The sequence below is a fragment of the Erinaceus europaeus genome, chromosome 6 (genome assembly GCF_950295315.1).
Source record: "Erinaceus europaeus chromosome 6, mEriEur2.1, whole genome shotgun sequence".
NCBI classification, from domain to species: Eukaryota; Metazoa; Chordata; class Mammalia; order Eulipotyphla; family Erinaceidae; genus Erinaceus; species Erinaceus europaeus.
In genome coordinates, this window is record NC_080167.1 from 1,339,265 (window position 1) to 1,363,085 (window position 23,821).

The 23,821-nt window shown below is 61.0% G+C and overlaps 2 protein-coding genes across 7 annotated transcripts; one reads left to right on the forward strand and one right to left on the reverse strand.

Moving 5' to 3' along the window:
• The first annotated feature begins 7,929 nt into the window (after positions 1–7,929).
• On the forward strand, positions 7,930–11,778 carry PLA2G3 (phospholipase A2 group III). Of its 3 annotated transcripts, none has more exons than XM_060192735.1 (7): positions 7,930–8,502; positions 9,031–9,163; positions 9,319–9,522; positions 9,738–10,018; positions 10,482–10,611; positions 10,692–10,808; positions 10,912–11,778. In XM_060192735.1, exons 1-7 carry the CDS (start codon positions 7,974–7,976, stop codon positions 11,123–11,125), a joined length of 1,608 nt encoding a protein of 535 aa, XP_060048718.1. In that variant the 5' UTR covers positions 7,930–7,973; the 3' UTR covers positions 11,126–11,778. The 3 variants fall into 3 exon arrangements, with proteins under 3 accessions (XP_060048718.1, XP_060048717.1, XP_060048719.1); XM_060192734.1 differs by having other exon boundaries at positions 7,931–8,502; positions 9,738–10,036; XM_060192736.1 differs by having other exon boundaries at positions 7,933–8,502; positions 9,388–9,522; positions 9,738–10,036.
• Positions 11,779–11,871: 93 nt separating this feature from the next.
• On the reverse strand, positions 11,872–20,642 carry INPP5J (inositol polyphosphate-5-phosphatase J). Of its 4 annotated transcripts, XM_060192733.1 has the most exons (14): positions 20,270–20,637; positions 19,869–20,053; positions 17,506–17,680; positions 17,206–17,319; positions 17,026–17,134; positions 16,819–16,935; positions 15,704–15,879; positions 15,131–15,242; positions 14,903–15,012; positions 14,629–14,812; positions 13,195–13,332; positions 13,025–13,102; positions 12,827–12,931; positions 11,872–12,661 (listed from the first exon to the last, which is right to left on the reverse strand). In XM_060192733.1, the coding sequence occupies exons 2-14, from the start codon at positions 20,035–20,037 to the stop codon at positions 11,879–11,881; spliced, it is 2,370 nt and encodes a 789-aa protein (XP_060048716.1). In that variant the 5' UTR covers positions 20,038–20,053; positions 20,270–20,637; the 3' UTR covers positions 11,872–11,878. The 4 variants fall into 4 exon arrangements, with proteins under 4 accessions (XP_060048716.1, XP_060048714.1, XP_060048715.1 ...); XM_060192731.1 differs by having other exon boundaries at positions 17,506–18,551; positions 19,869–20,642; XM_060192732.1 differs by having other exon boundaries at positions 19,869–20,637.
• Between the last annotated feature and the right edge of the window lie 3,179 nt (positions 20,643–23,821).

Consider the following 23,821-nt stretch of genomic DNA (forward strand, 5'->3'; position numbering starts at 1 on the left):
AAGAGAGATGCAGAGAGACAGAAACACACACACACACAGAAACACCAGAGCACTGCTCAGCTCTAGCTTATGGTGGTGCGGGGGATTGAACCTGGGACTTAGGAGCCTCAGGCTTGAGAGTCTGTTTGCAAAACCGTTATGCTGTCTCCCCCGCACCCCGTGTTTCATTTATTAAGGGGGAAACCAGAGTACCCGTCTGGCACACGTGACTCCGAGGATCAAACTCAGGACCCCCGTCAACAAGCCCGGCACTCTGCCTGCTGCACCGCCTCCCCAGCCGCTCTCCCAGCCGCTCTCCCGCGTCTCTGGCTCTGCCTCCGGGTGGCTGGCCCCAGGCCCTGTCCTCTGTGCCCCCTGCAGCTTGCACTACGCCCCTGGTCCCCGCCCTGTGCCTGGCACACAGCACACACTGAGTAGCTGCTTGTTTCTGAATGAACGGAGCGTTCTGGGCTGGGCACCGCCCGTGCCAAGCCCCTGGCACAGACTGTGGCAGAGGGCCCGCCGGGCGGGGCAGGGAAGATTCGCTCCTCACAGAAGAGGGAGGCTGGGAGGAAGTCCCCAGGGACTGCTGGGGGATGCTGAGTGTCCCGGCAGGAAGCCTGATACCTGATTCACTGTGACTCCTCAGTGGCTTCTCAGATGGACTCCCTCCTCCAGCCCCACAGGGGAGCAGGGCCCAGCCCTGTGTCCCCAGGCAGGGCCAGGGGCGGAGAGTTCCCGTGAGCTCAGGCTGGAGACTGTGGGGCACATGGGGGGCAGGGGCAGGGTGTGGGGGGCACAGGACTGAGCTTGGAGTCATGATGTGAGCGTCCTGAGACTCACCTTGCGTCAGGGTGTGAGGAGAGGGAAGAATGAAGAAGGGACAAGTGGAAATGGAAAAGGAAAGACAGAATGAGAGAGAGAGAGAGAGAGAAGTGAGGAGAGAAACCAGAAGCACGGAGAAAGGAAATCTGAGGGGGCAGGAGAGAAGATGGGGAAGAAGGGAGAGAAATTAAGAAAGGAAGAAAGCAGGAGTCGGGCGGTAGCGCGGCAGGTTCAGCGCAAACAAACGGGGCCAGGTGGTGGCGCACCTGGTTACGTCACACACTACAGTGTGCAAGGACCCGGGTTCAAGCCCCTGGTCCCCACCTGCAGGGGGAAAGCTTTACGAGTGATGAAGCAGGGCTGCAGGTGTCTCTACTGTCTCTCACCCTCTCTATCTCCCACTTTCCTCTCAATTTCTGTTTTTTTTTATTTAAAAAAATTTTTATTTATTTATTTTCCCTTTTGTTGCCCTTATTGTCTTTGTATTGTTGTTGTAGTTATTATTGTTGTTGTTATTGATGTCGTCGTGGTTAGATAGGACAGAGAGAAATGGAGAGAGGAGGGGAAGACAGAGAGGGGGAGAGAAAGACAGACACCTGCAGACCTGCTTCACCGCCTATGAAGTGACTCCCCTGAAGGTGGGGAGCTGGGGGATTGAACCAGGATCCTTACACCAGTCCTTGCACTTTGTGCCACGTGCGCTTAACCCACTGCGCTACCACCCGACTCCCTCAATTTCTGTTTCTATTCAATAATAAATAAATAAATCAAACAAACAAAACAAAACAAACAAAAAACCCTTGGGAGAAAAAAAAGTCAAAAGAAGGGGAAAGAGACAGAAATAAAGGAGAGGGGGGTGGGCAGTAGCACAATGGGTTAAGTGCAGGTGGCACCAAGTGCAAGGACCAGCTCAAGGATCCTAGTTCGATCCCCCAGCTCCCCACCTGTGTGTGTAGGGGGTCACTTCACAGGCGGTGAAGCAGGTCTGCAGGTGTCTTTCTCTCCCCCTCTCTGTCTTCCCCTCCTCTCTCCATTTCTCTCTGTCCTAGCCAATAACGACAGTAATAACAGTAACAGTAGGGGCCGGGTGGCGGCGCACCTGGTTGAGCACACATGTTACGTGCACAAGGACCCAGTTTTGAGTCCCCAGTCCCCGCCTGCAGGGGGAAAGCTTCACAAATGGTGAAGCGTATTGCAGGTGTCTCTCTGTCTCCTCCCTATCTATCGTCCCCTTCCCTCTCAATTTCTGGCTGTGTCTATCCAATAAATAAATAAAGATATAATTTTTTAAAAAAATAACAACAACAATAATAACTACAACAACAAGGGCAACAAAAGGAAAAAAAATAGCCTCCAGGAGCGGTGGATTCATAGTGCAGGCACCAAGCCCCAGCAATAACCCTGGAGGGAAAAAATAAAGAAATAAAGAAGGACTAAGAGAAAAGACAACGAGTGAGGCAGAAAGAGAAGAAGCAGAGCAGTGGGCAGAGACGCTGCAAGCGACAGGCCTGGCCCTGCATACCACCACCCCCGTGCCACAGCTGGGCTGGGTCCTCCCACCGAGCAGACACAGCTGGGCACAGCCTGGTCCCTTACTCAGCTCCCGGCCAAGGAAGCTCTGCTGCCAGCTCGACGCCTGCCACGGGGTGGCCCGAGTCCCAAGGTGGCCTGGCAGATGTGTGGCCTTGGTGCCTGAGTGGCAGGCCGCACCCACTTTATTGGCTGCGTGTCCTTGGCCCTCTCGGAGCTGACTGAAGTGAGCTCATGTGTCCCGGGGAAGGGAGGGGCCGGCAGGTGGAGCACACACCTTGCTATGCTGTGTGTCCTGAGTTCAGGGCTGGCACTGGGATGGGGCAGGGAGGGGGGCTCACTGTGAGTGTTGGCACCATGCTGTGGTGTCTCTCTCCTGCCTCTAGCCCTGTCTCTCCCTCTCTCCCTCTCTCAGGGACAGGGAACGGGGGCACAGGCTAGGGACACAGCACAGAGCGGTGACAGGCACCCTGAGGTCTTGGCTCTACTCTCCGGCACCGCCCAGAAAATAAAGACCAGGAGAGAAAGTGAGACCAGAATTCAAGCCAGAGAGAAGCATACCTGCAGGGGAGGGTGCTGCGGGAGGAGCACAGGGACACGTGCTGGGTCCATCCCCAGCGGGCAGTGGCTGCAGTGACACTCTGGGCTGGCCGCTCCTTCTCCAGTCACCCCTCCCGTTCTGCTGTTGTCACTGGGGCCTCGCCACTTTGGGCCAATTTTTTCAGATAGGGTGGGAGAGGCAGGAAGAGGGAACGAGACCACAGCATTGCAGCTTCCTTCAGTGTGGTGAGGGCCAGGCTTGAACCCAGGTCACACACATGGTGAAGTAGACACCTTCCTAGGCGAGGTACCTTGCTGGCTCCAAACTCCTTTTTTTCCTAGAATAAAATAAAATAATAAAAGGAGGTGAGAGTGGAGGGAACTGAGGAAGCCAGGGCCCCCCAGTCCTGCCCTGGCTCCCAGCCTCCTGGGGCCCTGGGGAAGCCTGCCCCAAAGCCCACTGACGTGGCACAGGTGGCACCAGAAGGGAAAGCCCAGTGACACCCTCCCTCTAGGCCGGGCAGATCCCAACCTGCCAGTGAGGGACGGGCAGGAAGAACCCTCACAGGGGAAACTGAGTCCCAGATGGGGCTACACAGGACTAGCACTCACAGTGGGGGGGCTGGAAGCAGTGGGGCTGTCTTCTGCTAAGGGGTGTCCGGAGGCTGGAAGAGTTTGGGGTGCCAGGCAGGGTGCCGGGGTCTTTCCCCACTTCCTGGGAAGTGGCTGTGTGCGCCTATCACCTACATGGGGAAATTGAGGCTCAGAGAAACAGACTTTTCTTTTGCCTCCAGGGTTACTGCTGGGCCTCGGTGCCTGCACCACAAACCCACCGCTCCTGGAGGCTTTTTTCCTTTTTTTTGTTGCCCTTGTGTTTTTATCATTGTTGTGGTTATTATTATTGTTGTTGTTGTTATTGATGCCATTGTTGTTGGAAAGGTCAGAGAGAAATGGAGAGAGGAGGGGAAGACAGAGAGGAGGAGAGAAAGACAGACACCTGCAGACCTGCTTCACCGCCTGTGAAGCGACTCCCCTGCAGGTGGGGAGCTGGGGGCTCGAACAGGGATCCTTGTGCTGGTCCTTGTGCTTTGCGCCACGTGCGCTTAACCCACTGGCTACCAACTGACCCCCAGACTTTTTTTTAAAGAATATTTTATTGGGTGGTCCAGGAGGTGGCGCAGTGGCTAAGGCACTAGACTCTCAAGCATGAGGTCCTGAGTTCAATCCCTGGCAGCACATGGACCAGAGTGATGTCTGGTTCTTTCTCTCTCTCCCCTATCTTTCTCATAAATAAATAAAAATCTTTAAAAAAAAAGAATATTTTATTGGGGGCCGGTGTTGATGCACCTGGTTAACCTCACATAATACTAAGCACAAGGATACATGCAAGGACTTAAGAGTTCGAGCCCCGGCTCCCCACCTGCAGGGGCATCTTTTCACAAGCAGAGAAGCAGGTCTGCAGATGTCTCTCTTTCTCTCTCCTTCTCTCTACTTTCCCTTCCTCAATTTCTCTCTGTCTTGACCAATCAAGTGGAAAAAATGGCCTCCAGGAGCAGTGGATTTGTAGTTTCTGCATTGAGTCCTAGCAATAACCCTGGAGGCGGGGGGAAGGAATATTTTACATGGGGGGGGGCAGGCAGGCCATCTTTGTAGAAGGTGTGAGCCTAGGTGCCCAGGGGTGGCGGCCATGATAGAACGCCGCGGCCCTGCCCCATGGCCCTGCCATGTCTGCTGCCCTGTTCGCAGTGGCCGAGCAGCGTGGAGGGATCAAGCGTCCAGTGCCCTGCACCACGCGGTGGAGAGCCGGCTCCTGTGGGCTGGCCTCAGGCTCCAGCATGTTGGCATCGGGCTCTAGCATGTTGGCCTCAGGCTCCAGCATGTTGGCATCGGGCTCCAGCATGTTGGCATCGGGCTCTAGCGTGCTGGCATCGGGCTCTTGCATGGTGGCGTAGGCCTCCTGCGGGCTGCGGGGCTGCGGGGTTGCTGGCGCGGTGCGCGGGGTTGTCTGGGCGCAGCCGGCTGGCTGGCTGTTTGACCAGGTGGAAACAGCAGCTCCGCGCCTTGCCTCCCACCCGCTGGCTCTTCCCGCTGGCTGTTCTGAGTTCGCTCGAGCGAGTGGAAACCACAGAGTGGTCCAGAGATAAATGTTCCAGAAACAGCAAAACAGTCTCGTGAAGAAAGAGCAGAGGCCTTTGGAGATCTCTTCACAAGCAGAAGAGAAGGCCATCGTGCATAGGTAGCCAAATTGTCTTTACTTATCTGAGAGATGCGCAGGTCAGCCCCACGTTGGGCGCCATTTGTTGTTAAAATTTCTGAGGCTCTTGCCGGGCCGGCTAGCTTCACGGTGGTGAACAGAGACGCGGAGACAACGGCTGGGCAGGGCAGCTGTATTTCTTTATTCAGGAACAACGATTCACAAACTAAGACAAACTAATCACCAAACAGAACTCTGCTGTCTCTTTGCGGCGGCGCAAGCACTCTCTCTTTTACTCTGGAACTCAGGAACCCTCTCCCTTACTCTCGAACTCAGAAACTCTCGCACTCCGGAACCCTCTCCCAGGGTCCCTTGGGGCGGGGCCAAGCAGGCCCGCGAAATTAACAGGACTCATCCAATTCTCTTGGAGGGGGAGGGCTAGAACAAGCCAATGTAAAGCATACGACAGGGTGCACCTGGTTAAGCAAACACATTATAGTGCGCAAGGACTCAGGTTCAAGCCTCCACTTCCCACCTGTAGGTGGGACATTCCACAAGCAGTGAAGCAGGTCTGCAGGTGTCTTTCTATTTCCCTCCCTATCTCCCCTCCCCTCTCAAGTTCTCTCTGTCTCTATTTAATAATAAGTAAATAAAAAGTATTTTAAAAGAGAATATTTTATTTGTGGTCCAGGAGGTGGCACAGTGGATAAAGCATTAGACTCAACCATGAGGTCCGAGGTCAGTCCCCAGCAGCACGTGTACCAGAGTGATGTCTGGTTTTCTCTCTCTCCTAAGTTTCTCATTAAGGAATAAATAAAACTTTTTAAGGGAATCGGGCAGTAGCGCAGTGGGTTAAGCGCACATGGCACAAAGTGCAAGGACCAGCTAAGGATCCTTGTTCAAGCCCCTGGCTCCCTACCTGCAGGGGAGTCGCTTCACAGGCGGTGAAGCAGGTCTGCAGGTGTCTGTCTTTCTCTCCCCCCTCTGTCTTCCCCTCCTCTTGCCATGTCTCTCTGTCCTATCCAACAATGAAGACAGACAACAATAATAACTACAACAATAAAACAACAAGGGCTACAAAAGGGAATAAATAAATATTTTAAAAACTTTTAAAAAGGCATATTTTATTTATTTTTAGTGAGAGACAGATATTAGAACCCTACTCAGCTTTAGCTGATGGCGGTGCTGGGGATTGAACTCAACAGCTCAGAGCCTCAGGTATGAGAGCCTTTTGCAGAACCACTATGCTATCTCCCTTGCCAAAGAAGCAGACACTTATTTATATATATATGTATATATATTTTTTATTTCTTTATTGGGGAATTAATGTTTTACATTCAACAGTAAATACAGTAGTTTGTACATGCATAACGTTCCCCAGTTTCCCATATAACAATACAACCCCCACCAGGTCCTCTATAGAAGCAGACACTTCTTTTCTTTATATATTTATTTATTTATTCCCTTTTGTTGCCTTTTTTTTTTTGGTTGTTGTAATTATTATTATTGATGTCGTTGTTGTTGGATAGGACAGAGAGAATTGGAGAGAGGAGGGGAAGACAGAGAGGGGAGAGAAAGACAGACACCTGCAGACCTGCTTCACTGCCTGTGAAGTGACTCCCCTGCAGGTGGGGAGCCGGGGGCTCGAACCGGGATCCTTACGCTGGTCCTTATGCTTTGCGCCACGTGCACTTAACCCGCTGCGCTACCGCCCGACTCCCAGAAGCAGAGACTTCTAAGCCTGAGGCCACACAACACCAGGATGTGGGTTCTTGGAGCTGGAAGCTGGCTCACCTGGTAGAGTGCATGCCTTACCATGCCTGAGGCCCTGCATTTGAACCCCAGCACCACACAGGAGCAGCTGTGATGGTGGCCTGGTACGGAGCTGTCTCTCCCACTCATAGCCCGGGTTGGGTTCTCTGGCAGTGAGTGAGGAAACCCGGGTTTCCCACCCCACTGCCTTCTTGGGGGCGGGGCAGAGAAGGCCAAGGCTGTGATGAAGGCTGGGGACAGAGCGAGAGATGGCAGTGCCTACAGCTGGGGAAGCTGGCAGAGTACTTGCTTCTCAGTAACCACACCCTTGTGCTCAATGGTGTTCCCTGCCTTTGGGGCAGCCCAGAGTCCACCTTCCTTCCCTCTTTGTCCCTGGCTGGGAAGTGACAGAGAGGGCCTGCAGCGTGCCCTCATAGCCCCCCCTCCAGAGAGCAAGCCTATCCTGCTAGAAGAACCAAATGGAGATGGGGGCCGGGTAGGGGTGGCAGGCTGACAGGCAGACAGATGGACAAGTAGTCATCTTGGCAAGTACCAGCCTGCCTGACACTCGACTTCAGGTCACTGGGACTTGCACCGGGCATAGCCACACCCAACAGGAGACCCCTATGACTGGGGGGACATGATGCCAGCTGTGCCCCCAGGAGACCCCAGCCCTGGCTGCCCTCTGCTTGCCTGGGGCCCCCGACACACTCCTCAGCAAAACATCAGCCCCGACCTGGGGGGGCTGGGACAGCCATACGCCCTCAGAACTGGGCTGCAGGTGTGACACCCCAGGCCTGCCAAAGCAGGCAGTATCTGCAGGTGGGTGAAGCCCTGGAGGCTGAGGGTACCCTAGGAGTTTCCTGGGATGCCCTGAAGCCTCTTCCTTTTTGGGGGTATGGCATGGGGGAGGGTGCAGACCCCCTCCTGCCCTTTCCCCTCCCAGGCCAGGCTGGCAGCAGCAGGTGACAGGGTGGCTCTGGGAGAAGCCGGGCGGGGGCGGGCCGGCAAGTGTGCTCCCCACCAATCAGAGGGCTGCCCAGCCGGTGGATTCAGTTACCAGCCCTGGATCACCCCACATCCAACCTCCGGCTCCACCTCATTCGTTGGCCCCGAGGCCCCAGGTCCGACGCTGCCTCGTGGACCACCGGGGATGGGCATCCTGGCCGGGGCTTTGTCTGCCGGGGTGGCCGGGGTGAGGGCTTGGGGGATGCTGCTGGGGCTGCTGAGTCTGCTGGAGGCGGCTCTGGGGGGACCCGGGCTCCCCTGGGGCCGCACCTCCTGCCACCTGGTGGGGCCTGGCCCCAGAGGGCCCTGGGGGTCGCTTAGCTTCCTGGCTGAAGGCGGCCGGGGCCCAGCCCTATTCCACGCCCACTGGGATGCCCGGGGGGCTCTGTGGGGGTGTGGCCGGCGGGATGAGCCCGAGCTGACCACGGCCTTCCGTGACCTCTGTGCTGACGAGGCCACCAGGGGCGCCTTCCTGCCTGCACTCAGCCCCCGGCTGTTGGGAGCCCTGGCTGCTCTCCGGGGCCAGTGGGAGGCCTGCAGGGAGCAGCGGGGCGGCTCTGCGGGGTCCAGGCGACCGAGGGACACAGGGCGTCGGCGTGGCAAGAGAGGCTGGACGGTGCCCGGCACGCTGTGGTGTGGCCTGGGCGACTCTGCCCACAACTTCTCTGAGCTGGGTGAGCTGCACTGGGCACCCCAAGGGGCCGAGGGTTGCGGGGGGCACACTCCCCCAGGTCTGCCCTGAATCTCCGGTTCTCTGAGACATGGGGATGCAGGAGTGTCGTGGGGGGGGATGCTTCAGCAAGGGGGTGCCGAGAGCCAGTGGAGCTCTCTGGGCATGGGGGATCCCAGTGAGGGGCCCGGGTTCGAGCCCAGCTTGGCACAGGAGCAGAGGGTCTGCCCAGGCCAAGGGGGGGATGTGGGGCACAAAGCTCAGGACTCCCCCGGCCGGCTCGGCTGGCTCCCCACAAACAGAACTTTCCAGCACTCCCACTGCAGGGTGGGGTCCCCCAGGAAGGGTCACAGCCTGGGTGTTTTATTCGGGCCATGGGCTGGGGCACCACGGAGGTGGACACGCTTGCCCCGGAAAGAACTTTGCGGTGGGACCAGCAGTAGGATCACCCCCAGGGCCCCAGGGCAGGAGGTCCGGGGTTGGGGTGGGGGCAAGCGGGCAGAGCTGAGCTGAGCCGCACCTGGCTCCCCAGGCCTCCTGCAGGGCCCTGACTTCTGCTGCCGGCAGCACGACCGCTGCCCCCACACCATCTCACCCCTGCAATACGGCTATGGCGTCCGGAACTACCGGTTCCACACCCTCTCCCACTGTGACTGTGATGCCAGGTGGGACTGGGACAATGCCAGGTGGCTGGGTGGGTGGCTCTCTCCAGTGCCCTCAGGGTTCTAGAACATTCTGAATGGCTTAGCCAGCCCCGACCCCCTGGGCAGGAGGGAAAGCCTGAGAGGGGGAGGGGCTCTTGCCCCCCCCCCCCCAGCAGGTGGCAGGTGGTGATTGGGTGGCCGGGGAGGGAACCTGGACGGGGGCCTGAGTGCCAGCTCTGGGCCAGCTTTCGACAGTGCCTGCAGACCCAGCACAGCTCCATCGCTGACCTCCTGGGAGCGGCCTTCTTCAACGTGCTGGCCATCCCCTGCTTCGTGCTGGAGCCTCAGGAGGCCTGTGTGGCCTGGTACTGGTGGGGTGGGTATGTAGCTGCCCCCGGTGCCCCTTCCCAGCAGAGGGAGAACTTGGGTCCCCACTGGGAGGGGTAGTCCCCACATCCCTCTCCTCAGGCTGGGGGTCAGGATGCCTTCCATGGCCCGGGGTGGGGGTGGGGCAGGAGAGGGCGTCTCCATGGAAGTGAGCTGGGGCTGTGGGACGAGGGCCTGGGGTAACCACCAGCCCAACCCCCTGTCCCAGGTGCAAGGCCTATGGCTCCATCCCTGTGGCCGTCATCCAGCCCAGGACACCCTACAATGCTTCCTGGAATTCTCCGGCCATTCCTGGTCCACACACCACCCCCGCCCCACAGAGTCCGACCTCTGGCAAGCCGGTGGAGAAGCGTGGTCAGCGGAAGTGGCCCCCACCGCACACAGAGGCTGAGCCCCTCAGTGGACCCAGGGCCACAGCCCCGCAGAACCCCACCTCGCTGCCTTGTCCTCCTTCAACCGCCACTTCCCAGCTTGGGGTCACCCCTCAAGGTCTCCAGGGCCCTCCAGGTGGGCGGCTCAGAACCCCAGCAGGGGCACCTGGGGTGAGGAGGGGGTGTCCCACTCAGTGCAGGGTCAGCGGCATTGCTCTCTTTCCCATCCCCAAAGCAGGTCCCCTACCCTGATGCCTCGCAGGGGCACAGACCTGCCTGTCACCCCTGGGGCCCCTACCTATGCAGACCAGACCCCATGGCTCTTTGCAAAGTCCCTGCCACCAGCTGCACTGCTTCCAGATCATCAATGGTCGCGCCCACCCCCCAGCCTGCAGCCTCACTACTTGCTGGCCCACCTGGCCCCCACTGACCAGCTGACCTCCCTGGGGGGACCCCCCCCTCATGTGCATGGCACTGAGGGCACACAAGGCAGGGTGTGGGGATGCCACATGTGGCAAGCAGGTGTGCCAGTATTCCCGGAGGAAGCACGAGCAACCCCCTCACCGCTGCCCCGCTCCCAGGCGCCCACCGGGCCTGCCGCAGCCTCTGCTGCCTGGACCAGTGTGAGCACCGGATCGGGCCGCAGGAGACCCGTTTCCAGCTGCGGAACTCTGCCCCGAGCCCCCTCTTCCACTGCGACTGCACGTTCTGGTGAGGCGGAGCCCTGGGGCTACCCCACAGGCACAGCAGGCACTGGGGGAGCCCTGTCCGCTGAGCTCGCCTCCCCCCAGCCTGGCGCGCTCCCTGAGGCTGCACGGCCCCCCCGCGGGCGCAGAGGAGCTGCTGGAGCTGCTGGGCACCGCCTGCTTCAAGCTGACCCCTCTGTCAGACTGTGCTACTGGCCAGGGGTGAGCGGAGGGGTGCCCAAGGGCTGGGGGGCCGGGGGGGTAGGGCTCCTCTGAACTCTTTGTCGCTGGCCCATGACAACGCCCACCCCGCTCTCTCTCCCAGCTGCCCCCACACCAGGGCCATCCGAGTGACGCCTCGGCACCTGCGGCGGCTCCGGGGCCCCAGCACAGGTGGGGGGCAGGTCTGGCCATCAGTGCATCCCTCAGTCCCACAGTCTTTCTATGGCCAGTGTGTGCACCTGAGGCAGGGGGCCCGGACCCCCAGTAGACGGCAGGGCCCCCTGAGCAGAGCCCGAGACCTCTGGGCACCAGACTAGATGTGGTCCAGCTCCGCAGGCCGGTGGCCAGCCTTTGTGACAACTGGAGCCTGGGGCAGGGCGGGTGACCAAGGCCCAAAGCAGCCTCAGCACTGTGCTGGTGGCCTGGGGCTGGGACGGGGGCCTCTGTGCTGGGAGGGCCCTCTGCTGCTATGGGCTGGGCCTTGCCAACAAACGCCATGTCCACATGGGAAGGGAGGGGTGTCACTGCAGCAGCCCCAGGAGGTCCCAGGACGAGGGACCCAGCTGTCCATACACAGGAGGAGCTCAGCGGAGCAGTAAGGATGGCTGGAGACCGGGGCCCAACCTGGGCTTGGGAGTGGGCACCCGCTGAGGGGCAGTTGGCACCTGTTCCCCAGCACCTCTCCCCACACCGCTCTGCCCCTCCCAGCCTGGCAGCCCACCTAAACGCCCTTCGCCTGCCACTCTGATCCTCGATTCCTCCCTGAGTTGGGGAGAATGAGCAGGACCTACCTCACCCCTCACCGGCGGTGTCAGCCGAGAAAGAGGCTTCCAGAGCCTCCCTCCCAGCCCAGCCGCCAGACTGCAGAGACGGCTTTGTGCCTCCCTCGGTGAGCCGGTCTGAGAACTGCACTGAGCACCAGGCCACTCAGCTGCAGGTGCAGAATAAAGCATTGCTGTGCGTGCCCTGACTCAGCCTGCCTGGGATGTCACCTCCTCCTCTCCGGGAGCCCCTCCTCTGCCTGCCCTACCGCCCCCCACCCCAGAGAGGAAGGAGTGCAGGCAGCCAGCCTAAGAATTTAATTCCTGAGCCCTGACTCCATGATGGCCCTGCCCCACCCCTGATGGGGGCCCAGGGAGGGCTTTGCTGAGTTTCACAGTTGAGGTGCTGGGACCAGATTGGGGGATCCCGGGTGCCCCCCACCCCCAGCCAGGACAAAGTGGCAGGTGCAGAGGAATCGAGAGCCACAGGTGGGAGGCAGGTGGGGTTGCAGAAGACGGGATAGGACAGGGGGCTTCCAGATGGGCCCACCCAGACCCCTCAGGGCCCCAGGGCCCCTTCCTCCAGCCCTGGCTGGCACTGGGGGCTGGAAGACAGGCTGCTGGGGGCCGGGACCTGGGGGTCAGACCCCCAGGAGCTGCCACCACCGGGGTCCGCAGTCTCCAGGCGCAGGGCAGGCAGCAGACGCAGGCCTTGAGGCACGGGTGGTGGGAAGGCCCAGGGCCCTGGCAGCCCGGGGGGTCCCTCCTGGTGGCCACCCTGGCCACTGCCATCCCTGCCCTTTTCAGGGGGCCCCCGGGGCAGGCGGCGGCTCTGGGGCGAGGGGCTGCGGCTGGCCCCGCGCCGTTCACGGGAGGAGGGCCGCAGTGCCAGGCTGGGGAATCGGGCCAGCCCGGGGCTGCGGCTGCGGTGGCGCTTGGACTCGCCGGGGCTGGGGCTGCGAGACTTGGGTGCCAGCAGCTCCAAGGTGCTGTCGTCCTCGTCCTCCGAGCTGCCCTGCCAGCTGTCCGTGCTGCTGCTGGCCACTTCCGAGGTGGGCAGCGAGATCTGGGAGCCGGTGGGTCACTGGGGGCCTGTTTGGCGGGGCCCACTCAGGACCCCCCACATTCCCACGGCTGAGCCAGGGAGGGCACTGCTTGTAGGTGCAGAGCAGGACCCAGAGGCAGCGTTGATGCCAAGACCCCAGCCCCCAGAGTCTGCCCCCCAGCCGACCACCCCAGCCCTCAGCCCGGCCTCACCTGGAAGGGCTCGGTAACCCCAATGAGCATGCTGTGGGTGTGGCTGTAATAGCCAAGGATGAAGTCCCCGTGGCCTCTGGGCAAGGACTCCTCACTGAAAGCCACCTGGAGGCCAAGGGGCAGACCCAGGACGGGTCACGGAGGCCACCTGAGAAGCCCCCAGCCAAGCCCCCGGGCCACCCCCCCGTCGTCAGTCACCTGGTAGGCCGTCCCGTCCACGTCCTCGTGCTTGGCCCAGACGTAGGCCACGTAGTCCTTGCAGTGGCGGAAGCCCACCTGGGGGAGGGGGTTCCGGGACTCTGAACCCTGACCCCAGCGGCCCACCCCAGGGTTCCCTTCCCCGTGACGCAGACCCCGGGGCTCCTAACCCGGTACAGGCCAATCCAGTCCCAGGAGCTGCGGGCGAAGGCGGTCTCCACGCGGTACCGTGCCACCGCCTGCTCTGGCCGCGTCCACTCGTCGGCCACCTCCAGGCGTATCAGCGGCACGTCGTCGCGGTAGGCGAACTACAGGGGCAGCGACAGGGTCCCGCGGTGACCCCCAGGGGTGTGCTGACCTGGAGTGGTACCTGGCTTCACGCTTTTTAATTTTTTTTTTTTTTTTTTAGATTTTTGTTTATTAATTAATGAGAAAGATAAGAGGAGAGAGAAAGAGCCAGGCATCACTCTGGTACATGTGCTGCCGGGGATTGAACTCAGGACCTCATGCTTGAGAGTCCGATGCTTTATCCACTGCACCACCTCACAGGCCACATCTTTTTAATTTTTTCTTCGGTTGGACAGAGAGAAATTGAGAGAAGAGAGGTAAAGAGAGGGAGAGAAACAGCTGCAGCTCTGCTTCACTGCTTGTGATGTGTCCCCTCTGCTGGTGGGGAGCAGGGGCTTGAACCTAGATCCTTGCACATGGTGATGTGCGTTCAACTGGATGTGTTACGGCCCACATCTCCTGGCTTCATATTCTGTCTTTCTCTCTCTCCCCTGCCCCCTTTTAAGATTTCTTTATTAGCAGGAGAGCGAGCCAGATCATCACCTCAGCATATGCCCCACCAGAAATTGGGCTCAGGACCACCTCTTGGGCCACACTCTCTTGCTCTTCTGTGACACTCTCTAATCAAATCTCATATTTAAAAAGATGGGGGTCGGGTGGTAGTGCAGCGGGTTAAGCACACATGGAGCAAAGCGCAAGGATCCCACTTGGAGCTCCCGGCTCCCCACCTGCAGGGGAGTCACTTCACAGGTGGTGAAGCAGGTCTGCAGGTGTCTGTCTTTCTCTCCTCCTCTCTGTCTTCCCCTCCTCTCTCCATTTCTCTCTGTCCTATCCAACAACAACGATATCAGTAACAACAACAATAAAACAAGGGCAACAAAAAGGGAATAAATATTTTTTTTAATTTTTTTTTAATATTTATTTTATTTATTTATTCCCTTTTGTTGCCCTTGTTGTTTTATTGTTGTAGTTATTATTGTTGTTGTCGTTGTTGGATAGGACAGAGAGAAATGGAGAGAGGAGGGGAAGACAGAGAGGAGGAGAGATAGACAGACACCTGCAGACCTGCTTCACCGCCTGTGAAGTGACTCCCCTGCAGGTGGGGAGCCGGGGGCTCAATTCGGGATCGTTATGCCGGTCCTTGTGCTTTGCACCATGTGCACTTAACTGGCTGTGCTACCGCCCGACTCCCCAAAAATAAAGATTTAAAAAGACTTAAATGGAAATCCTAATCCCCCCTCCACTTGGCTCCAACAGGTAGGTCACTGGTGGGTGGTGGGGTGCCAGGAGCAAGACCCGAGGAGGCCACAACTCACCCGCAGGACGAACTGGGCTGCCACGGGCTTGTGGTCGCTGACCATGTACTCCATGTGGCTGCGGTAGCTGTGCTGCGTCACCTGGAGCCGGTGGCTCTCCCGACCAGAGGGGCTGGGGCCCCCGGCTGGGGTCTTCACCTTCCAGAGGATCCGGTCAGTCCAGGCCGGCTTCCGCTTCTTGGCACTACGGGAGCAGGGTGGCCCACTGGCAGGTGACCCCTCTTCTTAGCCAGGGCACCCCCAGCCGGCAGCCTCCTCCCAGTGTGGGGCTCACCTGGTGTCATATTTGTTGGTGCCCACGTCAAACTTGAATGTTGGTGCAAAGTTGAGGGGTCCCTCCTGGAAGCCTTTCAGGATGGGCCAGGTGTTCTTGGCCATGTTGAGCTGAGGGGGTCCAGAGAGCTGTATCAGACAGTGTCTGGGGCTGGGGGGCGCGTGGGCAGAGTCTGGGCAGGTGAGTCAGGGGCTCGCCGTGCTGTGGGCGTGGTGTGGGTTGGCACACCTGGTCCTTCTCCCAGAGCTGGTGAAGCTGGTTGCTGTCAATGGCGAACTTGACGAAGTGCAGGTCGTAGCTCTCGATGCGGAAGTTGAGGTCCCCGAACCAGAACACCAGGCTGGGGGGGGTAGAGGGGGTCGAAGGGTGGGGGGCTGGCCAGAGCTTCCCAGCACCTGCTGAAGGGTGGCGCCTCCCCCAACACTCGGGCACGGGGCCCAGGGCCAAGCTTCTGGAGGGCAGGGCCCCGGCTAGGACCCCCCACCCCAAACATCTGGAGGGCAGGGCCCCGGCTAGGACTCCCCACCCCGAACATCTGGAGGGCAGGGCCCCGGCTAGGACCCCCCACCCCAAACATCTGGAGGGCAGGGCCCCGGCTAGGACCCCCCACCCCGAACATCTGGAGGGCAGGGCCCCGGCTAGAACCCCCCACCCCGAACATCTGGAGGGCAGGGCCCCGGCTAGGACCCCCCACCCCGAACATCTGGAGGGCAGGGCCCCGGCTAGGACCCCCCACCCCAAACATCTGGAGGGCAGGGCCCCGGCTAGGACCCCCCACCCCGATCCTGGGGCCCGGCCTACTCGTGGTCCAGGATGCCGTGCGCCCCAGGCCCCGGGAACTGCTGCAGGCTGAGGATGGTCTGGAAGTCGTCCTTGCGCTGCTCCGCCTTGTCCATGTGCGCGGGCAGGTGGCAGTTGAGGAAGCAGAGCATGTGCCCGAAGGCCGCCAGCCGCACGCTCACGCCCCCCTTGTTGCCCTGGGGGAGCAGAGGGCGGGGTCAGGGTGCTGCTGGGGGCGGGGCTAGTGGCCGTGGGCGGGGCATGTCTGAGCTGCTGGGCGGGGCATGTGTTGAGTGGGCGGGGCCTGCGGGCTGACACCTGGTTGGTGTTGGTGAGGTCCCATTGTCTTCCTCCCCACTGACCCGGGCTCGAGCGCGTGCACCCCGCCCCCAGTCCAGGTGCGCACCCAGCAGCCCCCAGTCCAGGTGCGCACCCAGTAGCCCCCCAGGCCGGTGCCCCTGTTACCCAGCAGCCCCCAGGCCGGTGCCATGCCCTCAACCAGCAGCCCCCAGGCCGGTGCCCCCCTCACCCAGCAGCCCCCCAGGCCGGTGCCCCCCTCACCCAGCAGCCCCCAGGATGCTGTCTCCCCCTCACCCAGCAGCCCCCAGGATGCTGTCTCCCCCTCACCCAGCAGCCCCCAGGATGCTGTCTCCCCCTCACCCAGCAGCCCCCAGGTCGGTGCCCCACCCACCCAGCAGCCCCCAGGATGCTGTCTCCCCCTCACCCAGCAGCCCCCAGGATGCTGTCTCCCCCTCACCCAGCAGCCCCCAGGCCGGTGCCCCCCTCACCCAGCAGCCCCCAGGATGCTGTCTCCCGCTCACCCAGCAGCCCCCAGGATGCTGTCTCCCCCTCACCCAGTAGCCCCCAGGCCGGTGCCCCCCTCACCCAGCAGCCCCCAGGATGGTGCCCCCCTCACCCAGCAGCCCCCAGGATGGTGTCCCCCTCACCCAGTAGCCCCCAGGCCGGTGCCCCCCTCACCCAGCAGCCCCCAGGATGGTGCCCCCCTCACCCAGCAGCCCCCAGGCCAGTGCCCCCCCACCCAGCAGCCCCCCGGCCGGTGTCTCCCCCTCACCCAGCAGCCCCCTGGCCGGTGTCTCCCCCTCACCCAGCAGCCCCCAGGCCGGTGCCCCCCTCACCCAGTAGCCCCCCAGGCCGGTACGGGTACAATCAGTCTGCACAGCGCGCAGGAAGGGCAGGTGGTAATACTTGGCGAAGAGCAGCAGGATGACACCCTGCATCCGCACGGTGCTCACCTGCAGGGGAGAGAGGGTGGCCTGGGCTCTGACCCGGCCCCCACCCGGTCCTCCTGCGGGGGTCCCGGGTCCTGAGTGCTCCCCGCTCACCAACACAAAGTGGAAGGGCGCCAGCGCGTCCATGAAGAGCTCGCTCCACTGGTCCGTGAAGAGCGCGTCCTTGAGCCGTTTGTTGATGGTGCAGTTCACCTCCTGCAACCTGCCCACCGAGGTTGGGGGGGGCCCGAGCCCCACCCAGACCCTGGGGAGGGGGCCGCGCCCAGCCCTCACCCTATGGCGATCATGTCGGCCCCGTTGCTGTCGCCACCGCAGCCCAGGTGCAGGAGGGACGTGACATCATCCGGGGGCATGGCGGTGCCCACATTCCACGTGACCACAGTGATCCTGGGGGCAGAGGGCTCTGAGCACCCTCTCTCCAGCCCCGAGGGGCAGGCAGCCCTCAGCAGGCCCCTCAGGCTCAGCCTCCCCCCCCCAACCAGACTCCCTGTTGGGGACACTGCCTTCTGAGGGCCCCCAAGGACTCAGAGGTAAACTGAGGCAGAGTGGGAGCCGTCCTGGGGAGGCCCTCACCAGAAGCCAGGGTCATTCTTGCAGGTAGGCTGGGCCGACCAGGAGGAGGCCGAGGTGGACGCAGCAGGGGGGGTGGTGACCGGGGCCGGGGCTTCTCGGGGTTGAAGGCTGGGACTTGAGTGGGTGCTGGGGGCTGCCCCCTGGGTGCCAGGCCTGGGGAGCATCTTCCCGGGGGCTGGAGGGACACAGGGGGTGCGGCTGGGGGAGCGGCTGGGGGAGCGGGGAGGCTTGGGCAGTGCTGGGGGCACAGTCTGGGCTGAGGACGCCCCTGGCCGGAAGGTGGGGGACAGGAGAATAGGGGAGCGGGCGTCAGGTTCAGGGGGGGCATGGCTCCCATCCAGGGGCAGGCTCTGGGGCGGTCGTCTGGGGATCACGGGGTCCTCGGGGTTGTTCCGGGGGACCTCAGGCCGTGCTCTGAAGGAGGGGGAGACACGGGGGTCTGGGGGGGTCTGGAGCGAGGATGGCGAGCCCACAGGGGAAGCCTGTTCAGGGGAAGGGCCGTGCCTAGGGCTTGGGGCGTCCCTCTGTCTAGCTGGGAGGGGTGCGGCCGGCTGCCGGGCAGGTGACAGAGCCGGGCTGGGCGCTGGGGAGGCACTGGCGGGGGGTGGGGGAGGCTGCTCAGGAGGTGTGAGGGCCAGGCTCAGGCCTGAAGCAGCCAGTGCTGGTGTTGGTCCCACACAGGCTGGTGCCACCTGCTTCTGGTCCCAGATTGTAGCAGCCGGCCTGGGCCCCGATGTGGCTGGTGGAGGCCTTGGCCCAGCTGAAGTGGACATCACCAGCTGCCCCAGGGAGGTCGGGGCCGGGACAGAGCCGGTGGTCGGGGCAGCCACCACCAGGTGGCCCAGGGAGCTGGGTGCCGGGCTGCACAGGGCAGGCACTGTCTTCTGCCCCGTGGGCACTGACGGCAATACCGAGAGGGGTCGGGGGGATGCCAGCGCCAGCCTGGGCCCCTCCGGGGAAGGTGGCATCATTAAGGGAGCCCCCACAGATGCCAGTGCCAGCTGGGGTTCCGAGGCCACCAGGGCTGCGTTCTCCTTTGCCCGGAGCTGAAAGGCAGGGGCCACCTTGGAGAGGACAAGCCAAAGCCTTGGGTGGCCCTCTCCACATCCACTAGCCAAGTGAGCTGCAGAGGCAGCCTTGCCCCCTTCTCTGCCCCATTCTGTACCCCAGTCCCTGCTGCGGCCAGCTGCTCTCTTAGGGGGAGGGGGCCCTCTAACCAGCTTGAACCGGGGTGTGAACCTGACCCCCCAGGGCTCTCTTTGTCCCTTGGGCTGGCACCACTCTCTGACCACCTGAGTGTCAGGTGTCGCACCTGCCTCCCTGGACAGCCTGCCCTGCCATCCTTGCTGGTTAAGGACAGCAGACCCCACCGGTGGTCCCATGCACAGCCTAGCCCTCTCTGTCCTCCTGTCTGTCCCCAGAGCTTGGTACGGGTCCCAGGCCCAGCTCTGTGTGGCCTCAGGCATGAATGGTTCTGTCCAGAACCTCAGTTTCCCTATCTGCACAATGACGTGATGAAGTCCCTGAATGTGCCACCCTGTGGTCTGCATTCCTGAACTCAGCACTTGCTGGGATCTGCTGGGACCCCACAGCAGACGAGTTCTCCAGGAGGAACTCTCGTGCCCAGCCCTGGCACAATGTTCTGTGGGAGCAGCGCCCTCCTGCCCCCCTCCACCTGGAGGCAAGCCCCCCCTCCCCAGGGTCCCGCAGATGATGGAGACACAGAGCCCTGCAGAGGGCTCTCTGCCTTTGCCCTCCGCCCCCAACTTCTACTGCCGCCCTGACTCCAGAAGACAGAAACAGTGTCCTCTGGGGGAGGAGAGTGGAAGAAGGTGTCCTCGGGCCTCAGGACGTCCAGCCCGCCTCCCATGCAGCTGTCCGCATCCCATGTCCTTCTCGCTTCAGAGACCAGAAGCTGCTTCCACCTCCCTCCCCAGCTCAGCTCTGGGGGCTGCGTCTGGCCACCCTTCTTGGCTCCATGGTTCCCACTCAGCACCTCCTAACCACCATGCCGCCTCCAGCCCCGACAACTTAATAGCCCAGATGTCACAGTTTCAGTCTCCAGGGACAAGCCTCCTCCTTTTGCACCGGCTCAGAGAAGACAAGCGACTTGCCCAAGGTCACACAGCAGGGCTGGAGCAGAGCTGAGAGCCCTGATATCCTGTCTGGGGAGCTGGAGTGGGGGTGGGGGGGGGCTTCTGGAGACTGCCAACTCCACCTCTCTCTTTCTGGGTGCCCCATCACCCAGCACCCGCCTGGCAGGGGAGGAGAGTGCCAGCTCCCAGCCAGGGCACTGGGTGCCTGCAGCGTGTGGGGGTGTAGGACTGGGGATCTGGGATGCGGGGAGGATCAAGGGGTCCTACCTGGGGGGGTGCCCCAGTTTGCGAAGCTCCGTGGATTGTGGGCACGGGTCCCTGCCCCGCCTGGGTCCTCTGGTGGCCGCTCTGGCCCTCCATGTCTGCAACCCGGCAGCCCAGGCGCCCAGGCTCCAGTGGCTCTGGCTCCACGGCTCCCGGGAACCAGTGATGTCATCAGCCGAGCCAACCTGCTGAGAATTTAAAGGCACAGGCACCCACTTTGCAGCTGGGAGGCGACCTGGGCAGGGGTCTTTGCCCCCAGGGACCGCTTCCAGTGGCTTCTGGGACCAGGGAGGCCCTGGGAGGGCGGGCCAGGGTGTTCCTTGGCTCGGTCCTGGTGCCAGCTGACTGACCCCTCTCTCCCACCGGCAGGTGCCCTGGCTCCCAGAGGGAGGGGTGGGACACACCTGCAGGTCAGGTAGAGACAGGTGGCCCAGAGGTTGTTCACCTGCCAGATCTGGTCCCCAACCTTGCTGACTCCTGGCCAGCACGGGCCAGCAGGGCCCCCACCCTTGCCCCATTTTCAGTTCTTGGTGCCGCTGTTGCCCTGCCTGACTGCTTCCAGCTCTGGAGTCAGTCCCCCTCCCCTGGCTCCAGCCCCGGGTCCCTCCCTTTCACTGCAGCTCCACATGGACCTGGTCTGTGGTGACCTACTCAATGGTCCCCACTCCCAGGGGACACCAAGCGGTCCCCCTCAGCTTTCTCTGTGCTCTTGGGTGTGACCTGGGACTGGGCTTGCTCAAGGTCACTTGGTGGATGGAGAGACTTGCTGGGTTTCTGAGGGAGAGACGCTGCTGAGACTGGCAAGGTGGTTTGGTGGGTAGAGCATAGGGCTTGCTTGCATGATGCCGCCAGTTCAATCCCGGGAACTACATATAGTGGGACAGTGCCACGCCCCTAGAAAGATAAATAAATACTAAATAAAAGCAACTCCCGGAGGTCGGGCGGTAGCGAGACAGGTTAAAGGCACATAGTACAAAGCACAAGGATCAGCACAGGGATCCCGGTTCGAGCCCCCGGCTCCTCACCTGCAGGGGAGTCGCTTCACAGGCGGTGAAGCAGGTCTGCAGGTGTCTGTCTTTCTCTCCCCCCTCTGTCTTCCCCTCCTCTCTCCATTTCTCTCTGTCCTATCCGACAACAACAACAACAATGGAAAAAAGATGGTTGCCAGGAGCAGTGGATTTGTAGTGCAGGCACCAAACCCCAGCGATAACCCTGGAGGCAAAATAAATAAATAAGGGGCCAGGCACAGTGCAGCAGGTTAAGCGCACGAGGTGCAAAGCGCAAGGACCAGCGTAAGAATCCAGGTTCAGTGGTCCGGGAGGTGGCGCAGTGGTAAAGCTTTGGACTCTCAAGCATGAGGTCCCGAGTTTGATCCCCAGCAGCACATGTGCCAGAGTCATGTCTGGTTCTTTCTCTCTCCTCCTATCTTTCTCATAAATAAATAAAATCTTAAAAAAAAAAAAGAATACAGGTTCAAGCCCCCGGCTCCCCACCTGCAGGGGAGTCGCTTCACAGGTGGTGAAGCAGGTCTGCAGGTGTCTGTCTTTCTCTCCCCCTCTCTGCCTTCCCTCCTCTCTTGATTTCTCTCTGTCCTATCCAATAACAACAATGGCAACAATAACATTAACAACAATAAGAACAAGGGCAACAAAATAGGTAAAATGGCCTCCAGGAGCAGTGGATTCACAGTGCAGGCACCGAGCCCCAGCGATAACCCTGGAGGCAATAAATAAATAAAACTCCCTCATTAATCCAAGACACTTATGAGGCTATTGGGGTTGCTGAAGGAAGGGTACTGCCAAGGAAGGGGTCCCTGCAGAGAGTCAAAAGCAGGCCTGGGCACTCCTCTGGTCAGGTACTAGTGTGAGGACTGAATTCTAACAGGCTGGGAACTGTTGTTGAGTGAATGAGTGAGTGAGTGAGTGAGTGAGTGAGTGAATGAATGAATGAATGAATGAGAGGAGTAAGTGAATGAATGAGAGGGGGAGTAAGTGAATGAATGAGAGGGGGAGTAAGTGAATGAATGGGAGAATGAGTGAATGAGAGGGTAAGTGAAGGAGAGAATGAATGAATGAGAGGATGAGTGAGTGAGTGAATGAATGAATGAGAGAGGGAGTGAGTGAAGGAGGGAATGAATGAGTGAATGAGAGGATGAGTGAGTGAATGAATGAATGGGCGACTGAGAGGGTGTGTGAGTGAAGGAGAGGAGGCAGGTGAGATGTGGCAGTCCCTGCTGGATCCCTTCTTGCAGAACCACCTGCACAACTCTGGGCTGGGGCCACAGTCACGTCGGCGTCACCGTGGGCCTGGACAGTCCCCTGCGTGAGAGTGGACAGTCATCCGCCCTCCTGGATGGGCGTCCCGCCTCAGGGTGTCTGTCTGGGGCAGCTGCCTCTGTGGGGCTGCAGCTTTCAGGTCACCTGGACTCTGGGACAGTGACAGTGCTCAGGTGAGAGGAGATGGGGAGGGATGCAGCTGATGTGGGCAGTGGTGGTGGAGGTGATGATCACAAAGGGTGGAGGTGGCGGATGGCACGGTGAAGGGGCTGACTGTGGAGGAGGAACAGGGGCAGGGGTGGTGAGGCTTGCGTTGGAGGTGGAGTTTGAGGTCTCGGTGGGGTAGTGGCCAGGGGGGAGATGAGGGTGGGTGCTGGGGGACGACATTGCCCTGCTCAGCCCTCTGGCCGTCCCTGTAGGAGTAGCCAGCTCTGCCTGGCAGGTGAGTGAGAGGGAGGGAGGGACTGGGAGCGAGCGAGCGGGGCGCCCTTCTCCTCAGACCTGAGGGGCTGAGTTTGGCCCAGCCCGGGAGGATGCTGAGGTGCCAAAGCTCCCTGCCCATTTGGTGGATGTCGGATGTCGAGACCCGGGCCCAGCGGGGTGGGGGTGCGGGTGGGGGCAGGGAAAGGCTCTGAGCCCCAGACTCCGTGGGGTCGAGGGCGGGAGGAGACCGCGGGGAGGGAGGTGCTGGAGCTATATTTGCGCTGGGAGAGATGGGTGACTAAGGGAGTTGATAACAGGCTGGGGCTGGGGCGCAGGCAGGCTGGGGGCAGCTGGCAGGGAGAACGCCCCCTGGAGATGCGGGCTGGTGTGAGCTCCCTCACAGGGCTGGGGGTGGGGAGTGCTCAGACTGCCTGAGCCGGGTTGGGGAGATAGCCCGTCTGGTGGGGCGCCACCTGCAAGATACTGCCATCTCTCTGTGTCTGAGGGAAAAGGCAGCTCGGAGCAAACATCACACGGTCTTGGCACAGGAGGTGTGAGGTTGCACAGAGGGCCCCCCACACAGGGGGAGCTTGGGGCTCCCGGCATGGACTCTGGAAGGCTCTGGCCACTGTTCCAGTCCTTGATCAGGGGAAGGAGACTTTCTCTCCCCTCTCTTCTGCCTGCACCCCTCTGGGGCACCTGGGATGGTAACACAGTCTTTCTTGTTTTCCCTCCCGCCACCCTGCCACCATGAGGGAGCCCAGGCTGCGGTCACTTTCCAAGAATTGTCTCCAGAGGACAGTATGGTGGTGGTGCATGTGAGGGGGGCGGGTGTGGGATGGGAGAGGTTCTTCAGGGAGGGCTTCCTGGAGGAGGAGGAACAGGAGGAAGAGGAGAAGGGGAAGAAGGAGAGAGAACGAGGAAGAGCTCTTCTCCCATGGCTTCACTCCATGTTGTGTTGACACCCCCTGTCTCTGCCCCTGGTCCTCCTCACCTCCCATCCTGCCCCAGGCGATGTGGGATCTGGAGCAGCTTGCCAAGGTCGCACAGCTAAGGCTGAGCTGGCCGGCCCGCCCTCTCTCCTGCTCCCCCTGTGCTGCACCCTCACCCGCTGCTGTCAGCTGCTCTCTGTGCGGCTATTTTTACTCTGTGAGGGGATGTAGGTTAGTTGCTCCAGGACGGGCTGCCACAGAACCAGAACGGGGGGACACAGCCTGCCAGGGGCTCCCCGGTCTCCAGGGGCTGCTCCCGGAGACC

Coding starts and splice junctions, on each gene's coding strand:
- PLA2G3 (XM_060192734.1), top strand. CDS start 7,974: ATGGGCATCCTGGCCGGGGCTTTGTCTGCCGGGGTGGCCGGGGTGAGG. Junction 9,523..9,737: donor GCCTGGTACTGGTGGGGTGG/GTATGTAGCTGC, acceptor CCCCTGTCCCAG/GTGCAAGGCCTATGGCTCCA. Junction 10,612..10,691: donor CACTGCGACTGCACGTTCTG/GTGAGGCGGAGC, acceptor GCCTCCCCCCAG/CCTGGCGCGCTCCCTGAGGC.
- INPP5J (XM_060192731.1), bottom strand. CDS start 19,961: ATGGAGGGCCAGAGCGGCCACCAGAGGACCCAGGCGGGGCAGGGACCC. Junction 17,135..17,205: donor GCCGACATGATCGCCATAGG/GTGAGGGCTGGG, acceptor CTCGGTGGGCAG/GTTGCAGGAGGTGAACTGCA. Junction 15,880..16,818: donor CCGGCCTGGGGGGCTACTGG/GTGAGGGGGGCA, acceptor CTGCTCCCCCAG/GGCAACAAGGGGGGCGTGAG.